Here is a 24,980-nt window from a genome sequence, read left to right as displayed (position 1 = left end):
TGAGTGAAGACGAAGGGGAGCTGCAAGGCTTGGTGGATGAGTTTGGGAGAGTGTGTAAGAAACGGAATCTAAAGGTGAATGTAGGGAAGAGTAAAGTGATGGTCTTTGAGAGAGGTGAAGTCAGTGAATGTACAGTGAGGTTGGATGGTGAGGAATTGGAAAATGTGAGTACGTTTAAGTACTTGGGTAGTGTGATGAGTAAGGATGGAGGTTTGGGGGGTGAAGTGCTTGAAAGGGTACTAGTTGCTGGTTCTTTGAAAGCAGTGATAAGAAACAGGGAAGTGAGCATGGAAGTGAAAAAGTTACTACATGACAGTATTGTGATACCAACTCTAATGTATGGCAGTGAAGCTTGGACGTTGTTGGAAGGACACAAGTCAAAAGTGAGAGCAGTGGAAATGAGTTATTTAAGAGGAGCCTGTGGAGTCACATGGAGAGACAGGCTGACGAATGAGGATATAAAGGAGCATTGTGGTGTGGATGTGGATGTGATAGGAAGCGTTATGAGGAACACACTGAGGTGGTTTGGCCATGTGGAGAGGATGGAGGGTGAAAGACTGACGAAGAGAGTGTATGTGAGTGACATGGAGGGGGGAAGAGGGAGGGGGAGGCCGAGGATGAGGTGAAGGGATGAGGTGGAGAGGTATATGAGAGAGGGGGGTGTGAGTTGGGAGCAGGGCAGTGAAATGGCGGGGGACAGGGCGACTTGGATGCAATTTGTTTCTGGCCACCCCAAACGGGATTGAGGTGTCTGGCAATAGATAGATAGATAGATTTGAAATACAGTACCACAAAGAGTTACGTACATATTTTCAATTTAAAGCAAATCTTTCTAATTTTATATTAGTTAAATTTGGCACATTAACTTAAATAAGTTTGGCACCAGATGTTTCCTACACCAGATGCGTCTCTGAGTGTTCCTCCCACACCCTGGCCTGTGCTTCGTCATCCACCACAGACCAGTATTGCTGTTTCGTGGTATTTTATCTGCTAATGTGGAAAAACAAATGATTAAAAGATATGGATGTGGACAAACAGATGTCATTCCACACTAGTGTGGAATTTTTTTTCCACACTGCTTATTTATGTTATTATTTAGGAATAAGGGGGATTGTATTACAATTGGGAAGCATTAACATATGTTTTTAGTCAGGCCCTTCACAGTTAAACTAATGAATATGTAGCACTTGTCTGTAATACTATCATTTAAAATAAGGAAGAATACGTTGTGGAACCGAGTCCCTGTACCAACCCAGTGATATCAGTACTTCTTACTGAAAAAATGTTCAAGACACATGCCAACCATCAGCATTCCACACATACTTTGTAATAGAAAAGAACTACTGAAACTGTATTGTGAATTGTGTACATTTAATCTACCAGAAAACTTGGATGTGTATAAACTTAATTGTCTCTTGGTTATTAATCAGCATATGCTGAATTATTAAATATCTTAAATAATTTAATGTCCTTACACTTAAATCATAGTAGATCTGACATTATTACTAATACCCTTTCTTCCAATATTCACAGTATACCAAATTTTATGTTAGTTGTACCAACAACACATCTTCTGTCTTCCTGGTTGCTAAACAACAATGTGTGGATTAACAGTGTAACCAGTGTGGATTTAATGGCAACTCTGCACAAAGCATTATCAGCTCTCGTGCTGATTCTCTAGCGAGGGGATGTACTGTATATTGCTCTGTCTTACTCTCCCCCACCACTACCACCACCGCCACTGCCGCTGCACCTGTCACCACCACCATCATCTTCAGTGCATCAACCATTGTCACTGTGTACAAGAGGCCGGTCACTGTTTCATTAGTTACTCCAAATATGAAAAAATCAAGGCAACGGATTTCACCCGAGCAGAAAATCAAGGTGCTGAATGCTCTGCAGTGTGGCAACAGCACATAAAGTGTTGGATACAGTTTGGAGCAAAGGGAGAGCACGAGTGATGTGAGGCAGCTTGAGAGACGTGAGGCAGCTCAAGTGACGTTAGGCAGTGCAAGTGACGTGAGGCAGCAGGCAGTGTACATATACATACCATGCAGTAACAATGCCATTCACCTCATGACTTCAGTGCAGGGAATGACTGGTGCATATTTATTATTCTGATGTTTACTTTTCATGATTATTAGTTAATAATAACATATTTAGTATTCTGTGTTTCTCTCAGGTACCAAACTATTTCATTCCCATTAAAACAACACTTCGATTTTTTGCCAAATTGATTTTAGGCGATCTCTTGAGGAACCTATCTCACGTTCAGTTGATGCAGAACCATTCATTCCTGCTTCCTCCTGCCCTTCACTACTTCTTATCATCCATCTCATTTGTACCTTGACCCTCACCACCACCAAGTGGTGGTTAGAGAATCCACATCTCGAAAGTATGTATGCTCTTGCACCCAGCACATACGTATCTTATCATTCTCTCATCCACACACAGAAAATCATTCCTCACTCTGGGCACAGCCTGAGCTGTGGCTCACAGTGCACGGGTTAAGGATACAATTTTAGAAACCAGTCAGCTGGTTTTACATCTTCATAATTACTTAAAGCCTTTAAATTACAACTCTCTGCAAACCGAAAATTTTGCAAGGAATCAAAGTCATGTTTAGGAATGGGTAATTCAGTTAGAGTATTCAGTAACTGGGTAATGATCTGCACCCTGTCTTCATAATTCTGTCTAAGGATGATGAAAGCCACCTCATAAGTATCTTCTTCAATAGGTAATTCACTTATCCACTTGTAAGGCATGCCTCTGACCAGTCCTAACAGATAGGAGAGTTTATTTACATTGGAGAGGTCTGTTCTGTCATGGACTAAGTATTTAATGTTATCCCAAAAGGTTCTCCAATTTTGCTCCGCATATATCTCTGGGAGCGTAAATTCTGGTAGTGTGGCTTTACTCCTCATTTCCACAACTCGAGTTTCTGCGGTAGTATTACCTAATTTTGTTTCAAACAACTCTACAGTGGGGCACCAACTTTCGCTACAGCAGGATTCGCGGAATCCACTTTCGCGGCATGCACCAAATATTCCCTAACTTCCACTTTCGCTTGAAAAAAATCGATTTTCGCGCACAAATTTTGGGTTTGGGACACTATTTTGAACTTTGAATTTCCTGCACCGCCCGCCCGCAACCCACCGCCATCTTGAATGACGTCATGTCAACACTCTGTCCACCCATTCCCGCCATTGTATACGAGCGTGCTAGCTCCATTGTGTTGGATTCTCACGGTTCAATGGCCTCTACTATACCTGGTAGTGTGGGGAAAGGGCCTGGTGGTGTGGGGGGAGAGCCTGGTGGTGATAAAAAGTGGCCGGGACATTCAAAGTCGGAAGGAAAGGCCAAGGCTAAAAGAGAGTATCGTGTTGGAGTGAAGAAACGGCAGTATAATAATGAAATGAAAAGGAAGATAGTTGAGCACATGGACAAGGGCGCAAAAAACGGTGGAAGTGTTGCATCAAGTTGCATCTGAGGAGGCAGAGAGAGAGAGTGGTAGCGAGCCGGCAAGAGGTGGCGCCAATACGTCTGGCGTGGCTAAATAAGCCCGCCACGCGCCTCGTATACTTACCCCCAACATCTATTAAACACCTCAACCTGGTCTCTGTGGTATGTTTCTCCTCATATAATGTGTACTGTACAGTTTTTATTGTTTGTATCTCACAATGCAATATACAATAGTGATTTGATGTACTGTATTGCAAGTGAAAATGAAAATCTGATGTTACTTTAGGATAACCGGGAACCAATTAGCCTTTTTGCCATAAAGACAATGCCCCAACTTTCGCTCATTCCACTTTCGCGCATTATTTTTGGACCCAATTAGGTGCGAAAATTGGTGCCCCACTGTACGATTGTTATATATTCCTCTAGGTTACCTTCATATTTCATATTTGCTGATACCAACAGCTCTTTATAATCTCCCTTCACAGTAGCTGCTTCTAAAGTAGTATAACTTTCTTCATTCTTAGTCCATTTGTCTTTTAATATATTCAAAAGATTACTTAATTTCTCCCTTGACAGTGGCATTTCCTCTGATACTTCCTTACAGTCGTTTATAGCTCTTGTTACCAATCCTGCCTTACCACTTGTTAACTTCTTTAACAAGGAAATAGACATTTTGGCTGGTTACCTTATTTGCACATTAAATTCTTATATTTGCATTTAAAATTTTGATGGTTGTCAGGAAGATTCTATTGTAAACCTTTCCCCTTGGGTTGTTAAACTGCATTGGTTATACCTTATACTCCATAATCAGAAGCCCTAAATAAGCAACAATTTTATCTGAGCCCTGAAGCAGTTGATCACATCAAATGTTGATGGTCATAGGAAAGGGTTTTTCATTTAAACTTATTCCCTATGTTGTAAAAATTGTTTGGGTTATATCTTTATCCCCACAATCATATTTCTAAATAAACAACTAAATTTCCCTGAGCTCAGAAACAGTTAGTTCATTGATATTCCATTGGACTCCCCCCCAAGAAATATGGTACAGTTTCTGTCCCACAAATCCAACACAGCACACAGCCGCTCATCACTCGAAGGGGAACCAACTTTTAAATTCGAAGCATGATAGACATGCATTTCCGTGTCTGACACTCTACTGTGTGGAGTTGAACCCATGAATCCAACCTTGAACTCTTCTACAGCCTCAACACACATCTGTCATTCCTCACTCTGGGCACCAGTTTGTCAGAATTTTTTTGCTTCTCTTTTCTGATGAGTGAAAAAAAAATGTTAAATTAAAATAATAGGAGTCTCTTAGAAAAATTAGGGTATAATTAATACTCTGACCCGCCCATAATTATATCCTTATATCCTAGCTAGTTCCCCCGATTTGGCCAAATCATAAAGGTTACTTAGCTAGATAGAGTGAGAATAACAGATGATGACAGACTTGAGGTCTTGGTTAGGTTTGCTTAGGTCATTCCAAATGCCCTGTGGTGCAGCTGTTTACAACTTGCAACTTAAATGAGCTTTAGGAACTAACTGAGCAGTGGCGTATCTCCTCTCCCTCATAGGCTTCAGAGATGCAAAATACAGTATTAATTAATTACATTTATCTAAACACAGTGAATAACCTCATGAAATTTATAAAGAAAATCCAACTTAAAAAAAATCTTAGTTTTCAGTCTGACTAAAGCCAAATACAGTATTCACTTTATCAGTATCAAGATATGATTGACCTTTCACTGTTTTCCGTGTCACCACAACACACAGGTGCAGTTAGGTGCAATGGAGAATTCCTAAGTATTTATACGTGTATTTACAATATAGTTGTCCATGAAGGTTAAACGCGGTAGCATTTAATTTATTAACCCTTCTGCTCGTGGATAAGTTAATAAGTTTTGTGGGACATGACGTGCTGGCTTTTCTCCCCTACCCCCCCGCCCGCCGCACGCTCCAAAAATTTGTATTCTCGGCTTATATTCACCATTCAAACATATTTATTTTGCCACAAAACCAACGTATTCCTATTCATTGATGTTTATTCTACAAAAAAAAAAAAAAAAAAAAAAAAAAAAAAAAACAATACGTACATTAGGGCCATGTGAATAAACATTCAAGAGCATACATCTCACTTCCCAACATCATAAGTCGAATGTTTACTAATCAATCTACATGTTATACCATCATTGGAAAGAGAATTTTATTAGCTTTCGAATGCCAGTGGTCCCAGTTTGATACAAGGTATGGTGTTCGAGTAATAAGCGAAAAAGTAAAACCCATTTCCGACAGACAACAGATTTTTTTCCTTTGGGGAGCTCTAGCGAAAAATTTTTCTCGCCACTGTTATGTTTTTATTTTATCCTATGCAGAATTTAATTGGCCTTCATTTGAGCCCAAAATGGTGATCCTAGGCCTCGTAGTTTTTGAGAAAAACGCAAAAAAACTACGGTGTACCCACGCCATGTCGTGACTGTAGGGCAGTTTCCTGCCTTCCTCTAAGCAACTGCACACGTTTCACCAATTCCTTGTACATTAGATATGCACACTATATTCACATGATTCACTGTCACTGTTATTATAGCTGAATACTTACATTTGGTGCAGGGTAGAGGCAGTGTAGTTGATTAGAAACAGTAGCACAATCTTTGTTGGGCCAACGGCTGATAATGACCAGGATTGCTTCACAAACACCAAATTTCCTATTGCAAACACCAAATCTAATCACAACAGTGCCCAAACACTATACACAAGCACTACTAGTATAGTGAAATATGTTGCTCGGTCGGGACGGAGGTAAGAGTGGAAATTTAAAGGGACAGAACTGCGCCATACCTTCCCCACTCACAACTCATTTGGTACTGAATAACCTGTCCGCTCTCTTGCTGGTATCGGAACCCACAGTTGCCAACTCATTACTTTTGACGAGGAGCAGGGAAGCTATGATGCCTCCAAAAATGACGCTGATCGGCCGAAAACTTTTCCTCTGACGAAAGTTTGTATGCTTTAATACGCCAGAAGTGTCAACGAGTATAGTCACTGCCACACCCATGCGACGACAGATGCATCATCGTGCGCGGAGGGGTTAATAATAAGAATTAGTAACCAGAAACTAGTGCAAAATCTCTGGGTTGAAAAATGCTCGAATTACAGGGGCGGATCCAGGAATTTTTTTTTAGGTGTTGCCAGCTTAATTTTCCAAAGTAATGAGAGTTTGACATCCCATTGCTAATGGCAACTACAGTAATCCCTCATCTATCTGGACATGCATTATCTGGACCTGTTCATTATCCAGACACTGGAACTTTGCTCTATTAAACCATTAACTGAATTTACTTGCTATTATCCAGACGTAAAAGTCCCCATAGAACTTTGGCCGGCCAGCCGATGTCTGGGACTCTACCTTCCTCCCTCTTTGTTCCAACCATTCCCCAGCCACTTATATTCACATTAGTTTCATTCACTGTGTTTAACAGTTTCCTAAAGTGTTGTCTTCATCTGCTCACTTTTTCTCCCTTCTCTACCAGCATTCTGCTATTTTCATCTTTCACTTCCTTATCACCTTCTTTATCATCATCTTACTGTCTTAACCTCCTTCCAGAACATCTTATAACATCCCCTCCACTTAACATCCAAATTCCTTCCAAACTTTTCATCCACCCTCTTCTTACTCTTACTACTGTTTTCATGTTTCTCTTCTTCTCTACATATAACTCTCTATCCCTTCTCTCATCTTCCTCCATGCCTCTACTACCCATCTACTCATTGTATGCTTTCTTCTTTTGTACCACAGCTTGTCTCACATCTTCATTCTACCATGCTGTTCTTGCACCCTCTTTTATCTTCTCTTCACCCCGCACACCATCTCACATGCTACACAGATTTCTTCTGTGCAGACCATGCATGCACCGTCCATCTCCCCCATCTGCTCCAAATCACATCTTTCCAGTCGCTCCTCCACTTCTCTCTTATATTCTGCCGTTTTGTCATCGTCCCGCAACCATCCTACTCTCTTTGTGTGGACTGCTTGCTCCTGCCTTTTTCTCCTTTTGTTCATCCAGTGCATTTTGTACCTTGACTCTCACCACCACTAAATGGTGGTCAGAGAGTCCACATCCCCAACCTCTGTATGCTCTTTTGTCTATCACATACTGTATGTTATTCTCTCAACCACACACGTTATCAGTCTTTGCCCTCCGTTTATCCAGCCCCCCCCCCCCACGCTTCTCATCACTCGCCATGTATACCTGTGGATCATTTTGTGTCTAAAAAGGGTATTGGCTATCACCAAACCCCTCCCCCACCCTAATGTCCACCAGAGCACTACCATTCCCATCCACTTTTTTAGGCACACTCCACTCCATCCACCCTCACATTCTGTACTTTTCCATTCATATCTTCAATCAAAAACACTTTCTCACTTCTCTCTTCATGTTTGCTTCCACATTCTCCCAGAACTAATCTTTCACTCTGCTTGCACCGTCTTTTGTTGGCACACATACACATGCAGTCACCGATGCTTGTAATCCTACTTTCAACCTTACCCACACAATCCATGAGCCAACTGATCCATCCTCTCCAACATTCTCCTTCCATCTCTTGCATACAGCAATATATACACCTTCCTTTTGCTCTCATTGTCACCTACTCCTGCACATATACCCAGTCCATACTCCCACTTTCTCACTCTGTCACCTCTCTGTTTGGTCTCGGTCAATTAACACATGTCCACTTTTTCATCCTTATTTACCTGAACAGTCTTTCACCTCATCATTCGCACCCCTCACATTCCATGTTGCCATCCTCATCGTTTCCCTTGTCCAGTCCCTGGTCATCACCTGTAGGTCCATCCAGGTCTGAGGTATTTTATTTGTCTTTTTAGTTGGTTGGTTTATGGGGAAGGGCACTAACCCTTCACCAACCCGTTTTTTGACACATAGGAAACATGTATGGGCAATATGGTTACCACTCAGCGTATTGAATGATTTCCTGGCCTACAGGTAATCATTTGGCTTGTCAGTCTTTTGGCATGTCAGTCAATGTAGCATCACCCTGGAGTATCCCTACATTGAGTGAGTGAATGATGGGTGTATTGTTACCAGGTATTATTATATTTATAATAAATGAAGGACCTGTCACTGGTGGGGGCCCTAGGCTGCAGCCTAATCAGCCAAGTGATTAATCCTCCCCAGGATGGAAGAGGGCTTGGTGAGATGTGGATAGGCCAATTTCTAGGTCAGTAGCAACTGTACTTTAACCATAGTTCGTACCAAAAGAAAAAGTGTGAGAAATTCAGTTTTCGTTAGTTTCTGTTGAGGTACTGGTATGTTGCTATAGAGCCGTATCCAATGTAGAGGGGTGTTGCAGCTTACAGGTTAAAAATGAGAAAAGTTCTTTGTGCCCCAAGCAGAAATAAGAGACAGATCAGATGATTGGTGCACCAAAGTTGTATTCCGTGATTGTTATAGTGACTTAAGATGAATGCTGTGAGATGCAGATGAAAATGTGGAAGGTGGAGTCATCATCATAAGAGCAGATAGGGCTGTATATACAACTCAGGTCATTGATGAATAGAAGGAAGAGAATAGATGAAAGGACAGTACCCTGAGGAACACTAATGCAGTATTGGTAGTAGCTGTCTGCAGCTGCTGCCATAGAAAGGCCAGGGAGAAAACTCAAGGTGAAGTTACAGAAAGATGGGTAGAAATCATAGGAGGGCAGTTTGGAAATGAAAGAGTTGTGCCAGACTCTGTCAAAAGCTATTGATATGTCTAATGCAGTAGCAAAGCCTTTGATATGTCTAATGCAGTAGCAAAGATATCATTGAAATCAGAAAGAGAGGATGATCATGAGTCAGAGAGGAACATAAGAATATAGTCAGTGGATCAACCCTGATGGAATGTCAGCTAGTAGTAAGAAGGAGAGCTATGAAAGGAAAGATGTTGCAAAATCTTCCTGTAGAGGATAGATTCAAACACTTGAAATCCAGTCATCCATTCATTATTTAATACTTTTTTGCCCCAGCAGGTGCCTAAGAGCCCGGGGCTAGGCTACCCATTCCTGACATTTGAGGTGAGGGTAATCAGCCTCACATGCCGTTCAGTGGCATTATATTGTATAGGCAGTAAACTCTAAGTGTCCCGTAAATAGCATTATATAAACAGTAACTCCTACTGTCCCTTGAGTAGCATTATATAATCACTAATCTCCAGCTGTCCTATGAATATTACTATATGAGAAGTAAACTCCAGCCGTCCCTTGAATGGCATTAAATGAGCAGTAAACTCCAACTGTCCCTTGAATGGCATTATGTGAGCAGTAAACTCCAACTGTCCCTTGAATGGCATTATGTGAGCAGTAAACTCCAACCGTCCCTTGAATGGCATTATGTGAGCAGTAAACTCCAACTGTCTCTTGAATGGCATTATGTGAGCAGTAAAGTCCAACCTTCCATTGAATGGCATTAAATGAGCAGTAAATGCCAACCATCCCATGAATGGCATTATGTGAGCAGTACATTCCAACCATTCCTTGAATGGCATTATATGAGCAGTAAACTCCAACCATCCTATGAATGGCATTGTATGAGCAGTATACTCTAACCGTCCCCTGAATGGCATTATATGAGCAGTAAACTCCAAATGTCCCGTGAATGGCATTATGCGAGCAGTAAACTCCAACTGTTCCCTGAATGGCACTGTATGTGCATTTAACTTCAACTGTTCATTGAATGTAAACCAATACATGCTCACTCTGATTGGAGGCTTAATGTAGTTATATGTTTACCACCTAACATAGTAAATGGTTTCCTGGTTTACAGGAAGCCATTGAGCTTGTCACTCAGTGTAGAGTCACCAGAAGGCAGCACTACATTGAGTGGATTTTTTATATATATATATATATATATAAAAATATATATATATATATATATATATATATATATATATATATATATATATAGACAACTGACTATCAGTTTTTAGATACTACTCTAGCATCATGTTCATAAAGAAGGGTCAGATTTCAATTTTTTTTCCAACATTGCATCTTTTTATATAAGATTTTCTACACGGTATCAGACATTTGTAGTGTTGGCAAACCCTATGTTATGATCAGCCAAGTAGTGATTTTCTGCTTATGTGCCTGTGGGATTTAGCATTGCATTTTGATGTACGATCACCATTGTCTCTTATGCAATCACTGTCATCACGTACAGAGCCTCAGTGGTTGCCAGCGTGCAAGCTTATAGTCATTTGTCTGTGCCACAACACCCTTTGAACTTGGTCACTTTCAGTTGTATCAGTGTTAATGATTGAATAGTAGTGTAGTGTTGGAGTTAAAGCACTAAGAGAAGTGCAGTGAAGTGAAATAACTTCCATTGTTGGTGACTTAGAAACTTTTATAAGTCTGTTGCGTGGTTAACCATTTCCAGAAATGTATTTCCATTTAACCAATGTTATAATGTTTTCAGTTTATGATTGATCATCATCCGATTGATTTTCCAGCAGTGCATCATGCTCATAAAACGAAGTTTGTCTGTATATAATATTAAACCAGTTGGGCAATAGTTAGAAGCTTGGGGGTGGTCACCCTTCTTTGGGGCAGGCTGAATGAGAGCAAACTTCCAACAGGACTGAAAGGTACAGGTTGACAGACAAAGGTGAAAGAGTTTACTTAAGCAGGGTGTTAGTACAGAAACACACTCTTGAGAACAACAGGAGGAATCCCATCAGGATCGAACTTGTTAGTATTGAGGGCAGAAAGTTCATCTTTTGAACAAATTTTAAGCATGAGAAAGTTAGTGGGGGAGATGGAGGGATAGCTCTGGAATCGTTTGATAATTTAAGTACACTTCGTGGAGGCAGAGAAGGAATTACGTCAGGAAGCATACTTTAAAAATGAAGTTGTATCTGAAATGGATTAGTTGTAGTATACTGGAGTTGTGCTAAGCTCGTGTTGTCCTTTCTCCATATCTACATTTATCCAATCTAGTTTTAAACACATGAATTGTTTTTGCCTGCACCATCTCCTTGTCTAAGCCATTCCAAGTACCTACACTTCTATTCAGGAAACTGAACCTTTTAAGATCATTAAGACATCTCTTTTCCTCAACTACAAGTCATGACCTCTTGTTCTTCCATCGTCCAATACAAAAAGATCCTCTCTGCCCACCATTTCCAGTTCTCCTATGTTTCTAAACATAGTGATTGTCTCCTCGTTCCCTTCTCTCACGCCGTGTCGGTAACCTCAGTTTTTCCAATCTCTCCTCGTCGGTCAGTTCCCTTAAGCATGGTATCATCCTTGTAGCCATCCGTTGAGCCCTTTCCAGTTTATCAGTATGCTTCCTCAAATGAGGTGACCATACCACAGCCTTATACTCTGGTCTTGGTCTTATCATGGTCACTATGAACTCCCTTAGCATTTTCTATCTATCCATCTATTGCCAGACACCTCAGTCCCGTTCGGGGTGGCCACAAACAAATCGCCTCCACGTCGCCCTGTCCCTCGCCATTTCACTGCCCTGCTCCCAACTCACACCCCCCTCTCTCATATACCTCTCCACCCCATCCCTGCATCTCATCCTTGGCCTCCCCCTCCCTCTCCCCTCCTCCACCTCATTCACATACACTCTCTTCATCAGTCTTTCACCCTCCATCCTCTCCACATGGCCAAACCACTTCAGTGTATTCCTCCTAACGCTTCCTATCACATCCACATCCACACCACAATGCTCCTTTATATCCTCATTTGTCAGCCTCTCTCCATGTGACTCCACAGGCTCCTCTTAAACTCATTTCCAATGCTCTCGCTCTTGACTTGTGTCCTTCCAACAACGTCCAAGCTTCACTTCCATACGTTAGAGTTGGTATCACAATACTGTCATGTAGTTACTTTTTCACTTCCATGCTCACTTCCCTGTTTCTTATCACTGCTTTCAAGGAACTAGTAACTTTTCTTCCCTGCTGTACCCTTTCAAGCACTTCACCCTCCAAACCTCGATCCGTATTCATCACACTACCCAAGTATTTAAATGTACTTACATTTTCCAATTCCTCACCATCCAACCTCGCTGTACATTCACAGACTTCACCTCTCTCAAAGATCATCACTTTACTCTTCCCTACATTCACCTTTAGATTCCGTTTCTTACACACTCTCCCAAACTCATCCACTAAGCCCTGCAGCTCCCCTTCGTCTTCACTCAACAACACAGTATCATCTGCAAACAACAGTACAGGGAGTTTCCAAACACTACCCTCTCTCACCAGGGCCACTCCAACATCCACTACCCTACCTTGTACCTCTTTTATTACCCCATCCATGTACAGATTGAACAACCATGGAGACATGACACATCCCTGTTTCAACCCAACCTTCAAAGAGAAAAATTCACTCAGTTCACCATCCACACACACTGCAGCCTTAGCACCATCATACATACTCTTCACAGCATTCAACAACTTCCCATCTACTCCATATATTCTTAATACTTTCCACAATCCTTGTCTATCCACCTTGTCATATGCTTTCTCCAAGTCCATGAAAGCCGCATACAACTTCATTCCCTTCTCTAGAAATTTTTCCACTAAAGATCTAAGAATGAATATCTGATCGACACAGCCTCTTCCCTTCCTAAAGCCTCCCTGTTCTTCTCCAACTAATTCCTCTGTTCTTTCTCTAACTCTGTCAATAAGTATATTACCATACACTTTTCCTATTATACTAAGAAGACAAATGCCCCTATGATTACCACACACTTCTTTTTCCCCTTTTCCTTTGTACAAGGGAATAATTATACCTGACTTCCAATCCTCTGGAACTCTACCTTCCTCCCAGGCCAATCTGCATATCTTCCACATCCATTCTACTATACTGTCTCCCCCATGCTTCAGCATTTCACCACACACTCCATCAATTCCTGGGGCTTTCCCCCAATTTAACTTTCTTCATTGCTTCCACAACTTCTGTCCTACTGATTTCTTCCTGTCTTCTTACCTCCCTCCTTCTCCCAGCCATTCCTCAGCCACTTATACTTGCATTACTTCCATCCTGTATGTTCAACAATTCCTTGAAGTGTTCTCTCCATCTGCTCACTTTTTCGCCCTTCTCCACTAGTAATCAACCATTTTTATCTTTCACTCCTCAGCTAACTTCACTTCTGCCCTGTCTTACTCTCTTCACCTCTTTCCAGAACATTTTCTTACAGTCCCTCCACTTTACACTCAAATTCCTTCCAAATTCCTCATCTACTCTCTTCTTACTCTCTCATACTAATCTTTTCACCTCTCTTTCTTTCTACATATAACTCTCTCTTCCGCCTCTCAACTTCTTCCACGCCCCTGTTTCTCATCCATTCATTGTATGCTTTCTTCTTTTGTGCCACAGCCTGTCTCACCTCTTCATTCCACCACGCTGTTCCTTGCACCCCCCTCCGTCTTCTCTTCATCCCACACTCCACGTCACATGCTGCACATATTTCTTCTGTGAATATCCTGCACACATCTTTCATGTCCCCCATCTGCTCCAATTCATATTTGCCCCATCGTTCCTCCACTTCTCTCTTATATTCTGCCTTTTTCTCATCCTCTTGTAACCTTTCCACTCTCCTTGCAAATACTCCTTCTTCCCGTCCTTCCCTTCTGCCATTTCTCCATCTTATTTAGATCTTGATTCTGGCCACCACCAAGTAGTGGTCAGAAAGTCCACTCCCCCAACTTCTATAATCTCTTGCATCCATTACACATCTTTGCATCCTTTCATCCACACATACATAATCAGTCATTGCCTTCCTTTCATTCAGTTCACCACCCACCCTTCTCATCACTTGCCATGTATACCTGTGTATCATTTTATGCCTGAAGAGGGTATTGGCTATCACCAACCCCTTCCCAGCACAAATGTCCACTAATGCACTGCCATTCTCATCTATCTCAGCAGGCACACCCCACTTACCAACTATTCCATCAACCTTCACATTCCTTATTTTACCATTCAAATCACCGATCAAAAACACTCTCATTCCTTCCAGACTTTTCCATGCACACTTCCACATTTGTCCAGAACTCTGCTCTCACTCTGCTTGCACGATCTTGCATTGGCGCATACATGCACACAATCGCCCATATTTGTATTCCAACTTTCAATCTTACCCACACAATCCTTTTCCCAACTGATCCATACTCTCTTATGTTCTTCTTCCATCTTTTACTCACAACTATACACACTCCTTCTCACCTACTTTCATTCTCACCTACTCCTGTACGTATAACCCATCCATACTCCCATTCTCTCACACTCTCACCTTTACATTTAGTTTCAGTTACTCCACGTACATCATCTTTCGCACCCTCAAGCACCTGGACAGTCTCTCTTGCTTTCACCTCATCATTCGCATTTTCTAGTCCATATAATTAAAAGCTTTTCTCATGTTGGTCATTAATCTATTATTGCTTCCAGTGATTCTGTTTATTTTCATTTTTGGTGACAGGTCATCCTGAATAATCACTCCCAAGCCCTTTTTATCTTTTCTTTTCCTAATTATCTCATTGCCCATTTTATATGTCCAGTGAAGTCTTTTTTCATTCACTCCCATTTCTGATATATGACACTTCTTGGTGTTGAAGTCCATATTCCAAGTCTGGCTTCAGCTGTGGATTTTCTCCAAGTCTTCTTGCAGTTCTTTACAACTATCAGTACATTTAAAATGTTTCATGATTTTAGCATGATCCACAAACATACTCATCTAACTGTTCGAACTTTCTGGCAAATAACTTATATATATCAGAAACATTATTAGAGCCAAGACAGAGCCTGGGGTACTCCACTGGTCGCATTTTTCCATTGTGAAACCTTGTCCTTTATGGCTGTTCTTATATGCCTGCCTATCAGATAATCTTCCATTCACTTTAATAGTTTCCCATGCACTCCTCCAGAGGTCTTCAACTTCCACAGCAGTCTCCTATAGGGCACCCCTTCAGATGCTTTCTTAAGATCTAGTTAGACACAGTCTGCCCACCCCTCTCTCTCTTGTATGACATCTGTTACCCTACGATAGAAACGTAATAGGTTTGTAACACAAGATCTTCCTTCCTTAAAATCAACTTGTCTTGGTTTTATCAATTCATTTTCTTCTAAATACTTAATCTATCTTATTCTGATAATTTTCTCACTGATTTTACAAACAACACTAAGTGATACTGGTCTGTAATTAAGTGCATCTTCCCTATTTCTTCCTTTGAAGATTAGCACAAGATTCGCTCTTTTCCAGTCTTTAAGTAACTGTGTGTGTGTGTGTGTGTGTGTGTGTGTCTATCATATTACCATGAGTGAATCCATGAGTGAATATGTATTGGCAGGTGTACTTTGGTGGGTACTTCCTGCGCAACCACCCTGTCAGCATGCACACCATCAGCTTTGCCATTAATTACTGGAGCAGGGGGGGCGTCCAGGCACTCTTCCTTCGTCACGAGGGCTACCTGGGGGCCATAGGAGCATTCCTGCGCGGTGCTGAAGAATGTGGTATGAAATATGTGACAGTTTGTGTAGTGTATTGCACAGTTTAAGGATTTTGGAAGCATGAGTGTAGAGTAATTGGTTGTTTGGCCCCTTTCAGTAGGCAGTCTGTATAGCTTCAGCTGTCCTTCTTCCTTTACTTGTTCTTTTCTTCCTACTACCACTGGAAATTGAAATAAATTAATAATACTAATCGTTCATTTAAATATGTTGTTTCTGCTCAAATGACTTGCCAGTGTATCACTTTTTGTTGATTATTGTGGACAACATTTTGTGTCAGAGAGCTACAGTTGATGCATAATAGTACACAGTGCCATAATTATTGGGGGGGGGGGGACTTTCTTTGGATGTGGCACTTTCTCTCAGATGGTGGTGGTGGATCAAAAAATTGTTCTCATCTATTTGTTTTATGACTTAGTACTTTATACTGCAATTTGAATTGCACTTAGTTTGATGTTTCATGGTAAAATACACCAAGTTGAAAAACGGTACATTTTCTTTATTACTTATACAGTACATTCTGTCTTATGGAGTTGATAGCATGAGAACATTGTTTTTCTTAGTTCAGGTATCCCTTGCTTAACAGTGAGGTTATTTTGCTGAAAATTATAACATAAGCAAATGAATAATAAGTTAATATGTTCAGTGATGATACATTTGCCTGGGGACCTGAGGTTGACCTTTTGGTGGATAGTTTACTTAATGCAAGTCCAAAACCAACCTAAATAAAGTTAAGTCACCTAAAGAACCACTTAGTGACACTATAAGCCTTTGTCAGTGAATATACATGTCAAGTAATTGTTGTTGTTACTTAACCCTGGTCTGCCTGGTCCAGCAGTCTCATCAACCACAAGTAAGAAACTGTTCTTATGAGTTCATTTCATAGGTTCCCTACACAGTTGGTGTTATGTCTGCATTTTAACGTGGCATGTATTGTGCAGTGCTCTATTATGTGGGTTATGTTGTGCGAGCCTATTGTTTAAGTGGGACACATGTCATCTGTGATTCTACCCAACCCAATCTAAGCTGGTAACTGAGGAGGGCTGGGTGATGTCCTGATCTAATCCTAGCTGGATGCACCTGATCAGCCCTGTTTATGGATACTTTTGGTGGGTGGATATGTGGAGGAGGGTGTTGTATTATAGTGTTTTGATCAAGGAGTTGTATTGGACTGAGCTTGAATTGAGTACTTAGGTGTTTCTTCATTGCATGTATTGAAGTGTCTGGAGATGGGATGTTGTTGAGGACGGTCTTGTAATGTTTTTGTGGTGATTGTTTTGTGCCTCAAGTTACTTTGTATGCTTTGTCATATAATGATAGGGGTATTGTATGTTGGTGCAGGCATCGCATAGAAAGGTGTGACTAAGTCAAGATGAATTCAAGGTGTAAGTGAAGTATGGGAGTGGTACTGGTACAGGCATTGATGATACATAGAGTGTTCTATGTGTAATGCAAATGTTGTAGTGGTTGTCGGATAGGATGGGGGGTCCATACCGGGGAGGCACAAAATCTGATGTAATGTTTATAGAATAGTGAGAATGCTTCTTTTTGTTGCCAAAAGTCTATCCTTATAGACCTATGCCCATGATTGCTGCTGGTGAGGAGTGTGGTGGTGCATTTGGCTGGAGTGATTGTCAGCCTGTTGTCTTTGACCTGTGCCAGAAGTGTATTGAGATAGTCTTGTTGGAGGTGTATCATGCAGTGTGTGTATGGTATGGTAATGTCTTCTACATGTGAGGTGTTGTTTATGGGTGGCTGGGGTGCAGGAATTTCATGCATGTATAGATTAAAAGGTGTGGGTGAAAGAATATAATCCTGTGGAACTTGGGTATTTTTCGTGTTTGTGATGACTTGCCCTTGAGTGTAACATGTGCTGATCAGCCTGAAAAGTATTTGCAGGCCAGCATTGTGCTTTAGGGATACTGAATCTTTTCTACATCCACACCTACAATTTTACCATCGTAAACTATATCTGCAAGTTAATTTCCGTATATATATATATATAATATTTTTATTCTCTCTCTCTCTCTATGTACTGTATGTATATTTATATGCACAGTGCTCCCTTAACATCCATGGGGGTTAGGTAACAGAGACACCCGCGTATGTTAAAAATCCGTGGATAGCTGCTGCCCCCCTTAAAAACACCTTTGGACCCCCATTAACCCTTTTCCTGCAGCAGCTGTGATGACAACGTACTGACTGTGCTCATTGCGGAGAAATAGGAAAAGATTGTGTGTTTTCAACTCGTGTTTTAACCCACTTATCGTTAATCTTGAGAGCCAAAATTTTTGTCAGACAGACGTCAATCTTTCTACAATTGTTTGCAACAAACTGCATGTCCGTAGGCACTCCAAGCATGGAGAATTATTTGAGAGAATACAAGATGTGTTTTGACTGTTTGATGCAAGAAATAGCCCAGGGAGGTGGAAATTTCCACCAAACGACAAGAATTTTTTCCATACAAAATAGGGTTACAGCCACGTTATCTCATCACAGTACAGTAATTGCAATAATAATAAAAATAAAACACTTCAAGCCAGTCTCCTATGATTTTGTTATGATGTTCCAGTGTTTACGTTAGACTTTAGCAAAACAGTAACGATGTGATGAAAATCATTACAAACTTGATCAAACTTCATGAATGACTTTTAATACCACTTGCTTTCATAAAACTTATTGATATAATGTCATGAGTCATTTCATAGCATTGCTGCACAGTTTGCAACTGCAAAAATGTTCGCTAGCTAATGCGCTCAGCATCATGATTTCTCTGATTATCGTAAAAATATCACTAAATCACTTGTGTTTTATCACAGTAATTCACAATACAATATACAGTAATATGAAGTAACACTTTCATCCACTCCTGTATGATTTCAGTGTGACTTTTTTACTCATGTGAGTTATAAAATCCCCTTGAAAATTAGTTATTAACATATTAATTAATCAATAATAAGTATGTTTATAGAATGACGGGGAATCATCCAGGGTGCGAATTGTCCTGACGGGTAATCATCCATGTTTTGATGGTGAATTGACTTGACGGTGAGTTGTCTCAGAACCTTATGTTTGGGGTGAATGACTCAACTGTTCGTACAATAAAGAAGGCGGAACGTAGCATACGGGAGGCAGTGAGGACTACTGCATCAGACTGTGCTAAAGTGTCTCCACCCACATCTGTGCATGTCAGCTTTCAGTGTTAAATTTCTTACATTTTCATTGTTTTTCATACTTTATACTAGTTTATAAGGTGTATGTAGTACATAAACAGTATTATTCAGATGTAATATACTTAATACACATGCGTAATTATGTGCACACATGGGCAGAACGTATACGTGAATTTACCACATACGCGAAGGGTCTGGGAACGTAACCCTCGTGTGAATTAAGGGATGACCTGTATATATATATATACAGTAGGCTCGCACAGTGCGCGAGAGATTGGGCGGTCCACGACCTCGCGCTCTGGGAATTCGCATACTGGGAATACATAATCTTATGGGAATAATTACATATGGGCAGTACCCCTTCATACGTGGACATTTTTTGGCCCTTAGAGACATAATAAAGGTCATAATTTTCAGACATTGTACTAAAGCTATAGCTACAATAACAAAAATATGGGTAGTCACCTTAACAACAATAGACAACAGGCCTGATGACCTTAAATAACAGGGGTTCCGAGTCGCGTCAACACTTACAGCGCCGCACTCCCCACCAGACCTCCCACTGCACCAACACTTCCCTCCACAGACTCCTCTTGAGCACCTTCCCCAGGAGCATCAAAGTCACTCACTTTGGCCATAAACCCTTCAAAGTCCATTGCTGACACTTCTGACATTGCATCCTCTTCATCCTCAACAGGAACAGGAGCAGACGATGTCGCTGGTTCCGCAATTTCACCAACTTGAGCCCGCTGTGTGTAGCTTGTTATGAGCGTCTGTCTTCTCCTGTTTATTTCTTCCCTGTGCCTGCCTGTGTAGAAACGGAAGAGTTTGTCGATACCAACCAGAAGTTCCTCCGTTCTTAGGTTGCTCACTTCCTGTTCCTTCACCTCTTCCTTGAGCTTATCCATGGCAGCAAGGATCTTGCTAATGTTTGACATACACAGCTCAGTCCTGCCTTCCATCATGCTAGGCTGCTCAACTTGACTCTGCCTGGCGTCGGGCTCTGCGTCAGCCTCGTCTATCAGTTACAACACTTCCTCGGGAGGCTGTTCCTCAGTAGCAGTGTGCACTTCTTGTATGTCCGCCAATGTAACATCCTCGAAACCTGGTACAGCTTGTGCTGCTGTCAGTGTTGCTGCCTCAGTCTCGACCAGTGGTTGAATGGCCGTCTCCTGAGTCGTGCATAAGTGAGGCACGAGCATTCGCCAGCATGGTTCACCGTTGCAGGTGTAATCTGGTGCCAGGCTTGTAGGAGAAATTCAACTGCGTCCTTCACCGCAAAATTACGCCAAAATGCCTCAACAGTCATGGCATCTGTGGCAGGTCAGGATATAGGTGCTAGTGGAGATGGAATGGGAGCAGATGCCTCATCAAGGTCTTCGTCGTGATCTTCTTGTAGGGCAAGAAGCTCCTCTTGTGTGTCGGTCTTCCTGCATAGGTAGTCGTACACTTGCTTATGGTAGAAGTGCTTCACAGTGGCGATTAGTTCTTGATCCAGTGGCTGCACTAGTGATGTCGTGCGGGGCGGCAGAAACAAAACACGACAATCCTTATGCAGATCTTCAAGGTATGGAGGGTGACTTGGTGCATTATCAAGCACCAGGAGCATCTTAAATGGAATGCCCAGTTCCCGACACTTGGCCCTGGCATCAGGGACATACCGCCTCGTTAACCAGTCTGCCATAATGTTCCCGGTCATACAACCATTTGCGGACTTGTACCAATACACACCGCTTGCATCCATGGTCGTGAGGTTTTTGTAGCACCTTGGGTGTGAAGCTGTGTGTACAACAACTGGCCTTATCTTGTGGCTCCCAGACAGGTTTACAGTGAACATTACCATCATCTTACACTTCTGGAGCTTGCGACCAGGGGCTTGTTTCTGTCTTTTAGCGATGTAAGTTGATTTGGGCATGGCCTTGTAATATAACGACGTTTCATGGATGTTGTAGATCTGGTCCTTGGTGTACTATCCCTCTACAATAATCGCTCTAAATATTGCAGGATAGTCTCTCGCGGCCAGCTCATCGGCAGAGACACATTCACCAGACACTTTCACGTAATGGAGTTCCTTGCGCTTGAGAAAACGGTCCAGCCATCCAACCGATGCCCTGAAAGGTTTTTCCACTTTTAACCTGCGAGATGCTGCCTTGTAAAAGAGCTGGACTTGGTTCCGAATAAATCTTCCATTCAGTGGAACACCTTCCTTTTCCTTTCTCATTATGAAGGTGGCAAGATAGCGTTCCATTAGTATCATAGCACGATTTCCCACCCGCGAACGGCCGTCTAGGTCAGAGGCACCGTACGTCTTCACTACAGCCTTTATGGCTTCACAGTTCTTCCACACAGTTCTCACTGTAGATTCAGCCAGTCCCAGGGCTCTCCTGATGGCAGTGTTTCCTTGACCCTCCTCCTTCATCTTAATGATCTTTAACTTGGTGGCGTGCGTCAGAAGTTTCTTAACTCTTGGGGTTGGAGCCATGGTGCGGCGAAGTACAGGCAAGGATGGAGCAGCACAAAAAACACCACACGTTGTACACGACAGGTTAGCTGTAGAGAGCGGATCCGCACAGTGCACGAGCCAGGACTGTTAGCACCCGCTCCCTTGTACCCCAAGCTGTGCAGTAGAATGCCCGGGAATTTCTGGGCATCGACATGACGACACGTGATGTGCTGTGTGAGGGATGGTTGCACACTAATAGAAAATGGCATTTTTGAGCCACTCCTTGCCTCTGCCTTGCGTTCTGTGCGGTAAACTCGCGCATTCAAGGGTTTTTGGTTATGATTTTTGGTCACTCGCGCACAATGCGAATCGCGCACTGTGATGACGCTCACTTTGCGAACCTACTATATATATATAAACACACACACACACACACACACACACACACACACACACACACACACACACACACACAGAGTAATCACTCGATTATCTGGACACTCCGTATCTGGACATGTTCCGTATTGAACATTAGGCCTTGGCCCTATTATGACTGTATTTGGATTTCTTTGCTCTTATCCGAACATAAAATTTTCCGACAGAGCCGGTTGGGTGACCTACAAATTCAAATAATAGGTTGGGTGACTGGCCAGCCTTTCTTGCCACACACTGATGACAGACCTAACCCACCAGCTGAGCAGAAATGTCCATCCTCCACCTCATTGAAGGTCAAAGTCCCCCAGCCACCTGGATCACTTGGATGCCAATGGTCACACACAGATAATACAGACCCTAACTCACAAACAGAACAAAAATGGCTGTCAGCCTCCTTACTGACTGATCAAAGTCGCCTGGCGGGACTCCCAAGCCGAGCCGCTCGCTGGTAAAAGAATGTAACCCACTAGTTGAGCAGAAATGGCCGTCTCTGCCTCCTTATCGAATGATCAAAGTCACCTGGCTGACCAGTAGAGACATGGCAACACTGTGTTCAGTGGCGGTTACCACACGTCCCCACTCATTGTCCAGCACCAGTGGTTGGAGAAGGAGGAGTTTTCTGACATTTGATGAGTGATTACTAGTGATGGACAATACCAGTGATAATACTGCAGTTAGATATGATACAGATTACTTTGTTGGCAAGTTTTGGTGGTTTCGATTACCAATACCAATACCTAGGTAGTTTCGTAATTAATACTTTTTTAGTTCATTGAACTACCCAGAAATTTAATAGAATTACTCACAATGGGTGCAGTCTGGGTTAAAATAATTATGTGGCCACTATGTTAGGGGAACATGAGCACTAACACTGTCATTCAGTGCATTACTAAATCTTAAAGTCATCACTTCCCAGTTAAATAGTATTTTTGAAAATATGTTTTCACTTAATTGGAAAGTCTATTTAGTACTCATAGCAATCTATACCTAGACATCAGTATCAAAACTTGCAGATAAACAGTTAGTATTAGAAATATCGCCATTTTGGTATTGATGCAGTCACCACTAGTGATTATGTTAGCCACTAGACCACACAGGATTACTGTACACCAACTAGAGGCTAGCAGGTTACAATGCCTGTTCTCTGTTCACTGGGTGGCAAGTACTGTACTTTACTTAAATTCCTTTTTCAACCTTCGTTTTCTTCATTTATTTATTTTTGGATTTTTGTTGCTTATGCTTTGTTTTCTTGGTGTCTAGCATTATATTGGATATTCCCATCAGTGTTTTGATGTGTAAAAAACTGAAAAACTGAATAACATGCCACAGTTAGGAGGGATACTGTAATATATGTATGGTATTTGTGGATTTTTTTTTTTTTTTTTTATGCGAGGAAGAAGGAACCAAAGGCCATGAGCCCGCAGTAACAGTTCCCTCCAAGAGAAAAACAAAATACAATAGAGAGCCAAATTCAAGATCCGATCATTTTGAGATGCCTGGACACACTACGTTTGAAAGACTCAGGAAATACAGACAGAGGGAGACAGTTCCAGAGCTGACCTGTTGCATAAATGAAAGACTGGGAGTAACGGGTAACTCTTGCATTAGAGAGTTGGACAGAAAAGGGATGAGAGGTTGCTGCCAGACGGGTGCTACGCGCCCGTCGTAGAGGTGGAGGAATACAAGCAGACAGTTCAGAGGAGCAGTTACCATTAAAGTAGCGATAGAAAAGAGATAAAGATGCAACAGTGCGGCGAAGAGACAGAGGTTGAAGGGAGTCAGTAAGAGGAGGAGAGTTAATGAGACGAAAAGCCTTTGACTCCACCCTATTGAGAAGAGCTGTATGTGGGGAGCCTCTCCACACAGGGATGGATAAAACCCCTGTATAGAGTCAACAATTGTGCAGGGGTAAAGAAAGAGCGGAGTCGGCTTAGCACACCCAATCTCTTGGAGGCAGATTTTACAAGAGATGTAATATGATCTTTCCAAGATAAGTCCCGAGTAAATGAAACCCCAAGCATGTTCAAGGATGATGCAGGATTAAGCTGAATATTATTAAACATTAGTGGGTATACCTGTGGAAGATTGTGTCGGGTTTATGCATTGTTTCTTTAGTATCTAGCATTATATTGGATATTTCCATGTGTGTTTAATTGTCTGAGTAAGTGAAAGACTGAAGAACTGCCACAGTTAGGAGGGGTACTGTACATGTAGGTAGGGTATTACTCTTTATCTGGATTTCATCTGTGTCCGGGCACAACCGATGGCCCTTTTATGTCAGATAATTGAGGGATTACTGCATACAGGCATATCCTGGTTTAACAATGCAATTGGTTAAGTAAAAACCCATCACTTGGCAGGGTATTGTATCTTGGGGTAAATTTGACATATACAGTATAGGGATGCATTTTTGAGCCTTAGGTTTCCTCTCCAACCAAGCCCTAAATCCACCCAAGTGAGTCCTAAAACAAGCTTCTAGCTCATTTAACCCTCAATAACTTTAAAACAAGCTAAACTAGGCCTAAAAGCAGTTTATAACTCACCTAAACCCAAAAATAAAATCTGAAAATCATCAAAAATAAGTCTGGAAAAAATCAGACTTAGTAAACTGTACCCCAAAATGACAATGTTTACCCCACCAATGACTAAAACACATTAATCTAAGTCTAAAAACAGTTTATAAATCAGCCTACACACAGAATTTAATTCCAAAATATCATCAAAATAAGTTAAAAGAAAACAAAACTCATCTGTATGCTGGAGTTCGGCCATCGTTTGGCAGGGTATGGTGGTATTTCAACCTCCATCGCTATGCTGGGGTATTGCATGTAGGGGTATTGTATCTTGGGGTCTGCCTGTATTTATCTAATTGTGATTGCAGGAAATGAGCTATGCTCGTGGGGTCCCATCTCTGTTTCTCAGTAAAGTCAAATTTTGCTTTGAACTCGTTTAAG

General features: G+C 41.7%; 1 protein-coding gene across 1 annotated transcript in view; it reads left to right on the top strand.

Moving 5' to 3' along the window:
• LOC145392717 (4'-phosphopantetheine phosphatase) overlaps nt 1-24,980 on the top strand; it is a 274,959-nt gene that overhangs the window by 118,581 nt on the left and 131,398 nt on the right. Inside the window, exon 9 of the mRNA XM_080267017.1 lies at nt 15,819-15,981. Within this exon, the coding sequence (XP_080123143.1) occupies nt 15,819-15,981 (163 nt within the window). The remainder of the gene's footprint in view (nt 1-15,818; nt 15,982-24,980) is intronic.

The sequence above is a fragment of the Coenobita brevimanus genome, chromosome 23 (assembly GCF_032717465.1).
Source record: "Coenobita brevimanus isolate Jiangsu-jjx chromosome 23, ASM3271746v2, whole genome shotgun sequence".
Classification (NCBI taxonomy): Eukaryota; Metazoa; Arthropoda; class Malacostraca; order Decapoda; family Coenobitidae; genus Coenobita; species Coenobita brevimanus.
The sequence above is the reverse complement of the archived record's forward strand: the minus strand, read 5'-3'. Positions and strand labels throughout refer to the sequence as shown.